The sequence below is a fragment of the Scomber japonicus genome, chromosome 19 (assembly GCF_027409825.1).
Source record: "Scomber japonicus isolate fScoJap1 chromosome 19, fScoJap1.pri, whole genome shotgun sequence".
Taxonomy (NCBI): Eukaryota; Metazoa; Chordata; class Actinopteri; order Scombriformes; family Scombridae; genus Scomber; species Scomber japonicus.
Genome location: NC_070596.1, coordinates 28,944,549 through 28,952,048, shown reverse-complemented (window position 1 = coordinate 28,952,048; position 7,500 = coordinate 28,944,549). Strand labels below are relative to the sequence as shown.

General features: G+C 45.3%; 1 protein-coding gene across 1 annotated transcript in view; it reads left to right on the top strand.

Annotated features, from left to right (window-relative positions):
* Nucleotides 1-7,500, top strand: part of LOC128379913 (unconventional myosin-XVIIIb) — a 120,453-nt gene that overhangs the window by 28,082 nt on the left and 84,871 nt on the right. Inside the window, 1 exon segment of the mRNA XM_053339552.1 lies at nt 4,422-4,605. Coding sequence (XP_053195527.1) covers nt 4,422-4,605 — 184 coding nt within the window.

The following is a 7,500-nucleotide window of genomic DNA, read 5'->3' as shown; positions in this document are numbered from 1 at the left end:
TCCTTCCTCATTTCCTTCTTTCATTCCTTCCTCCCTCTTTTCCTCCCTTCCTTCCTTCCTCATTCCTTCTTTCCTCTCCTTACTTCGTTCCTCTTTTCCTCCTTCATTACTTCCTTCCTCCCTCTTTTCCTCCCTTCCTTCTTTCCTCCTTTACTCCCTTCCTTTGTTCCTTCCTCATTTCCTTCTCTACCCACTTCCTTCCTTCCTCTTTCCTCCTTTCCTTCCTCCCTTCCTCATTTCCTTCTTTCATTCCTTCCTCCCTATTTTTCTCCCTTCCTTCCTCATTTCCTTCTTTCATTCCTTCCTCCCTCTTTTCCTCCCTTCCTTCCTTCCTCATTCCTTCTTTCCTCTCCTTACTTCGTTCCTCTTTTCCTCCTTCATTACTTCCTTCCTCCCTCTTTTCCTCCCTTCCTTCTTTCCTCCTTTACTCCCTTCCTTTGTTCCTTCCTCATTTCCTTCTCTACCCACTTCCTTCCTTCCTCTTTCCTCCTTTCCTTCCTCCCTTCCTCATTTCCTTCTTTCATTCCTTCCTCCCTATTTTTCTCCCTTCCTTCCTCATTTCCTTCTTTCATTCCTTCCTCCCTCTTTTCCTCCCTTCCTTCCTTCCTCATTCCTTCTTTCCTCTCCTTACTTCGTTCCTCTTTTCCTCCTTCATTACTTCCTTCCTCCCTCTTTTCCTCCCTTCCTTCTTTCCTCCTTTACTCCCTTCCTTTGTTCCTTCCTCATTTCCTTCTCTACCCACTTCCTTCCTTCCTCTTTCCTCCTTTCCTTCCTCCCTTCCTCATTTCCTTCTTTCATTCCTTCCTCCCTATTTTTCTCCCTTCCTTCCTCATTTCCTTCTTTCATTCCTTCCTCCCTCTTTTCCTCCCTTCCTTCCTTCCTTCCTTCTGTCTTTCCTCCTTTCCTCCCTTCCTTCCTTCCTTCCTTCCTTCCTTCCTTGACCTGAGCACAACAGGAGGGTTAAGCTGCTTTTTTTTGTTCCTGTATGAAAGGTGCTACAGATATAAAGTTATTATTATTAGTATTACCTCACATCTAGATCCCAGAATGAGAGGCTTGGAGGTGACATAATCAGATACCATTATAACCAACACAGGCTCAGTCCCTATTTATATTCCCTTTATAAACCTCTGACTGCAGGATTAGTCCGGCATCTAGCTCCCACTTGCAAAAAAATGTTCCGATGATTCAGTTCTCAATGGCTTCATCCTCAAAGACAATCAGGAAGGTAGATGGCTTTGTCAATGGTGTAATGAACACCACTTCATTTTCGATATAAGTAAAGACCAGGGAGCCTGTTATTGATTTCAGAAAGAAAAAAGGCTGTGGTGACCCCTGCCCTGATTAAACATGATTGAGGTGGTTTCCTCTTATAAGTACCTCAGTGTCCTTGTGGGTAATAGACTGGACTGGAAAGAGGACACCAGTGACCTCTTTAAAAAAGGCTCCAGTACAGGCTGTTTGTGCTCAGGAAGCTGTGGTCAGCAGGTCACTCATGCACATGTTTCATCAAAGTATTTTAAGTGTCCTATTTTATGCCGTTGTCCGTTGGGGGCGCAGCGTGAGCACAGACAGGGAATGAACATAGAGATGCTCGATTATGGAAAAAATCATAATCAGGATTATTTGAGTCAAAGTTTAAATCACGATTAGGGAAGAAGGAAGGAAAGGAGGGAGGAAGGAAGGTAGTTAGGAGGGAGGAAGGAAGGAAAGTAGGTAGGAGGGAGGGAGCAAGGAAGGTGGGAAGGAAGGAAGAAGGAAAGAAAGAACGAAGGAAGGAAGGCAGGAGGGAGGGAGAAAGGAAAAGAGGAAAGGAAGGAAGGGGATGGAGGGAGGAAGGAAGGAAGGGAGGGAGGGAGGAAGGAAGAAGGAAGGACAGGAGGAAGGAAGGAAGGTAGGAGGGAGGGAGGAAGGATGGAGGAAGGAAAGGAGGGAGGAAGGAAGGAAGGAAAGGAGAGAGGGAGGGAGGGACGGAGGAAGGACAGAAGGCTCCAGTACAGGCTGTTTGTGCTCAGGAAGCTGTGGTCAGCAGGTCACTCATGCACATGTTTCATCAAAGTATTTTAAGTGTCCTATTTTATGCCGATGTCCGCAGGAGTACAGAGAAAGGAATGAACATAGAGCTGCTCCATTATGGATAAAATCATAATCAGGATTATTTTAGTCAAAATTGAAATCATGATTATTAAAACTATTTTTTTTAAACTTTAGAAACATGCTGCATTTATTGGACATTCACCTTAAGGAAAGGAAAGAAGGAAGGGAGGAAAGGAAAGGAGGGAGGGAAGGAGGGAGGGAGGAAGGAAGGAAGGAAGGAAGGAAGGTAGGTAGGTCGGTAGGTAGGTAGGTAGGAGGGAGGAAGGATGGTGGGCAGGAAAGAAGGAAGAAGGAGAGAACGAAGGAAGGAAGGTAGGAGGGAGGGAGAAAGGAAAAGAGGAAAGGAAGGAAGGAAGGTAGAAGGGAGGGAGGAAGGAAGGAAGGAAGGAAGGTAGGTAGGTAGGTAGGAGGGAGGGAGGAAGGATGGTGGGAAGGAAGGAAGGAAGGAAGAAGGAAAGAACGAAGGAAGGAAGATAGGAGGGAGGGAGAAAGGAAAAGAGGAGAGGAAGGAAGGGGATGGAGGAAGGGAAGGAGGGATCAAGGAAGGAAGGTAGGGTTGAGGGAGAAAGGAAAAGAGGAAAGGAAGGAAGGGGATGGAGGAAGGGAAGGAAAAGGGGTTGGAGGAAGGAAAGGAGGGAGGAAGGAAGGAAGGAAAGGAAAGAAGGAAGGGAGGAAGGAAGGACAGAGGAAAGAAAGAAGGGAGGATGGAGGAGGGAGGAAGGAAGGAGGGAAGGGAGGGAGGAAAGAAAAGGAAGGGAGGAAGAGAGGAGAGAGGAGAGAGGGAGGAAGGAAGGAAGGAAGGAAGGAAGGTAGAAGGGAGGGAGGAAGGAAGGAAGGAAAGGAGGGAGGGAGGGAGGAAGGACAGAAGGAAGGAAGTAAGGGAGGAAAGAAGGAACAGTCAAAACAGACGGGGTCAAACGGTGCTGCAGCCACTTCCTGTCTAAGCTTTTCAAAATAAAACCTTTAGTTATTGAGCACTATCTCATTATTATTAAAAGTAGTTTCCCCTCGATTTGATTAGTTTTGAGTTCGTTTGGCCCCTAAATCGTAATCACGATTAAATTTTGATTAATTGAGCAGCCTTAAATGAACAAGATCAATAAGCTGATCACGAGGGAAGGATCCGTTATTGGCTTGACTTCCTGTTTCATTAGGAGTGATCGTGGAGCAGAGAGTGGGTGGAAAGCTCCAGAGTATTATGCAGAATGAGGTTTTGGTCCAGCGTAATGTGTTATTAGTCAGCTGAAGAGCTCTTTTATAGTCAGGTGCCATTTAGAGAGATTCAGAGAGAAGAGCTTTCAACCTGCTGCAGTGAAGTTTTTAATGAACAGAGCCGATGACTGATGTTAATGATGAGGAGGATGGAGGAAGTACTGAGGACTGTGGTGGCGATGCTGCTGTCCATTAATATGTTGATGCTGATGTGAAATATCACCACTAACATAGACATTACAGTCTCATTGGTGTTCACATTATTTACTACGATGCTGTGCTCTCTCATTATTTTTTCTTATAGTCCTACCTGCTGTCTGTCCTTATGTGGTGACACTCAGTCTCACCCCTGGGATATTAACAACCTATTTCATATTGCATCATATCATATCATATTCCTTCCTTCCTTCCTTCCTTCCTTCTGTCTGTCCTTCCTACCTTTCTTCCTCCCTGTCTTCTTTTCCTTCCTTCCTTCCTTCCTTCCACCTGTCTTCCCTTCCGTCCTTCCTTCCTTCCGTCTGTCTGTCCAACCTTTCTTCCTCCCTGTCTTCTTTTCCTTCCTTCCTTCCTTCCTTCCTTCCATCTGTCCATCTGTCCTTCCTACCTTTCTTCCTTCCTTCCTTCTTTTCTTCCTTCCTTCTTTCCTTCCTTCCTTCCTTCCTTCTTTTCCTTCCTTCCTTCCTTCCTTCCTTCTTTCCATCTGTCCTTCCAACCTCTCTTCCTCCCTGTCTTATTTTCCTTCCTTCCTTCCTAGCTTATTTCCTTCCTTCCTTCCTTCCTTCCGTCTGACTTTCCAACCTTTCTTCCTCCCTGTCTTCTTTTCCTTCCTTCTTTCCATCTTTCCTTCCTATATTCTCTTCCTTCTCCTCCTTCTTTTCCTTCCTTCCTTCCTTCCATCTTTTTAATGATCCAGCCCACATGAGATCAAATTGATCTGTTTAAGGCCCTTGAAATGAAAATGAGTTTGACCCCCCCCCCCCCTGTTTTAGCAGCAGATTAACTGTTGCAGACTCATGTAATGTTCAGGTGTTGATGTGTTTAGTTTGATGTCTGCATACTCTTTGACCACATTGTGTAAAAAGCATGATATTAACCTTCCTAATCTTCCTCAGAGGGGTGTTGAAGGCCATGTTCACCCCCACGGTCAGTGTTCCCCCTATGTGTCGAAGTGTGGGGGGGCTGGAGGGCAGCAGCCAGCGCTCCCTGCAGAGGAACGGCACCATCAGGAAAACCTTCAGCGGAGGAATGGCGGCCATACGCAGACACTCCCAATGCATCGCAGTCAAACTCCAGGCTGTACGTCTCCTGAACACACACACACACACACACACACACACATTAACCCCCGAGAGGATTCACACTATTATTCAGTATGGATAAGTTTCTGTCTCCTCCCTGCAGGACGCTCTGGTGAATCTGATCCGTCGAGCCAGGCCGGTGTTCCTGCAGTGTGTGAGTGCAAAGACAGACGGAGGAAGTTTTGATATGCCGGCGCTCAGAGTGCAGCTGCAGTCCACACAGATCCTGTCGTCCCTGCAGCTCTACCGCACAGGTCAGAACATTTATATCACATGACTTTAAAGACTGTGTAAAGTGAATTCAGACATTTTCTTCTAAACACATTAAATAGGTCATAAATGTATTTCTAAAAAAAAGGTATAAAAAGCATTTCAACCATTTAGATTTGAATTGTGGAGCTAGGCTTCACAAACTGTGTTTCAAGATTTCTGTGTTCAGGATTTAGTGATTAGTATAAACCCGCCCCTGCTGCTGTAGAGGTAGAAATACATTCAGCACACACTACTACTACTACAGTCTACAGTTAGCCACCGAGCTAGTAGCCAAGTTAGCCACCAAGCTAGTAGCCAAGTTAGCCACCGAGCTAGCAGCCGAGTTAGCAGCAGAAAGCTCTCAGACATAGCGTCCATTTTTCTGGTAGAGGTGGTGACTTTGATTGACAGGTGACACTTGGTAGGAGGCGGGGCTTCAGCAGACTTGGTGGCCACGCCCACAGCGTTTGGGAGCAGAGAAAGAGGCTGATTTTTACACAACTTTGAAGCCTAATTTCATATATTTGGCGATTTTTTTAATCATTCAAATTTAGCAGGGTGGTTAACAACACACTTTTCTGTAAGAGTAAAGAAAGATAAAAACAGGGGAATAAGAAGTGAGAGTGCAGTGTGAGATATTAAACCTAAAACTGTGATTTAATAAAAAGCAGCGAGCAGAAAAGTGTTCAGCTGTGATTTAGAAGAACGGAGCGTTTCAGCAGCAGATCTGCAGTCTTCTGGGAGTTTATTCAGATATATAGAGCATAAAAAACTTTACGTTGCTTCTCCAGGTTTAGTTTAGACTCTGGGGGACAGAAAGCAGCTCTGCCCCAAATCAGCTGAGAGGTCTGAGATGACTCATAACGTAGATCAGAGATGTATTAAAACACTAAATCATTTAATTCTTTATAAACCAACAGCAGTAATTAAAGTCTGTTCTTCCCTTTAGAGAACAAAGTACAATATGTATTTCTGAAAGGTATAAACAGGGCTGGGAAGGTTGCTTTATAAATGTAATAGATTACTTTAGATGACTAGTTACTCTGTTTAAAATGTAATAAGTAATGTAACTATTTTAATGACTTCATCAAAGTAATGTAACTTATTACATTTAACCAATGTTTTTATCTGTCCTACCTTCCTTCCTTCCTTCCTTCCTTCCTTCCTTCCTTCCATCTTTCCTTCCTGCCTTCTTTCTTTCCTTCCTTCCTTCCTTCCTTCCTTCCTTCCTTCCCTCCATCTGTTCGTCCTTCCTTCCTTCCGTCCTTCCTTCCTTCCTCTCTTCCTTCCATCTCTTCGTCCTTCCTTCCTTCTTTCTTTCCTTCCATCTGTCCTTCCTCCCTTCTGTCCTTCCCTCTGTCCTTCCTCCCTTCCTTCCTTCCTTCCATCTGTCCATCCTTCCTTCCTTCCTACTTTCTTTCTTTCCTTCCTTCCTTCCTTCCATCTGTCTTCCCTCCCTCCTGGATTACCTCATTATCTAATATCTCTCACTCTCACTCTCTCTCTCTCTCTCTCTCTCTCACTCTCACTCTCTCTCTCTCTCTCTCTCTCTCTCTCTCTCTCTGTCTCTCTCTCTCTCTCTCTCAGGTTATCCGGAGCACATGACCCTGAGTGACTTCAGGTGTCACTTCCAGGCTTTATCTCCTCCAATCATGAAACGTTACGCCTCCATGTTTGTCAACCACGACGAGAGAAAGGTCAGCGAGATGAAACCGTCTCATAGAAAACGCTGAGTCTCTAATCTGCTGCTCAGAGTAGAATATAAAGATGTTTCCTCTTCCTCTTCTCTTCTTCCTCTCCTCTTCCTCTCTTCTTCCTTTTCTCTTCCTCTCCCTCTTCTTCATTTCTTCCTTCTCTCTTCTTCCTCTCTTCTTCCTCTCCTCTTCCTCTCTTATTCCTCTCTTCTTCCTCTCCTTTTCCTCTCTTCTGCCTCTCTCCTTCCTCTCCTCTTCCTCTCCTCTTCTTCTCTTCTTCCTCTCTTCTTCCTCTCCTCTTCCTCTCTTATTCCTCTCTTCTCTCCCTCTCCTTTTTCTTTCTTCTTCCTCTCCTCTTCCTCTCTCCCTCCTCTCTTCTTCCTCTCCACTTACTCTCTTCTTCCTCACTTTTTCCTTTCCTCTTCCTCTCTTCTTCCTCTTCCTCTCCTTTTCCTTTTCTTCTTCCTCTCCTCTTCTTCTCCTCTTCCTATCCTCGTCCTCTCCTCTTCCTCTCTTCTTCCTCTCCTCTTCCTCTCCTCGTCCTCTCCTCTTCCTCTCTTCTTCCTCTCCTCTTCCTCGATTCTTCCTCTCTTCTTCTTCTCCTCTTCCTATCCTCCTCTTCCTCTCCACTTCCTCTCCTCTTCCTCTCTTATTCCTCTCTTCTTCCTCTCCTTTTCCTCTCTTCTTCCTCTCCTCTTCCTCTCTCCCTCCTCTCTTCTTCCTCTCCACTTACTCTCTTCTTCCTCACTTTTTCCTCTCCTCTTCCTCTCTTCTTCCTCTTCCTCTCCTTTTCCTTTTCTTCTTCCTCTCCTCTTCCTCTCCTCTTCCTATCCTCGTCCTCTTCTCTTCTCCTCTTCCTCTCCTCTTCCTATCCTCTTCCTCTTCTCTTCTTCTCCTCTTCCTCTCCTCTTCATCTCCTCCTCCTTTCTTCTTCCTTCCTCTCCTTT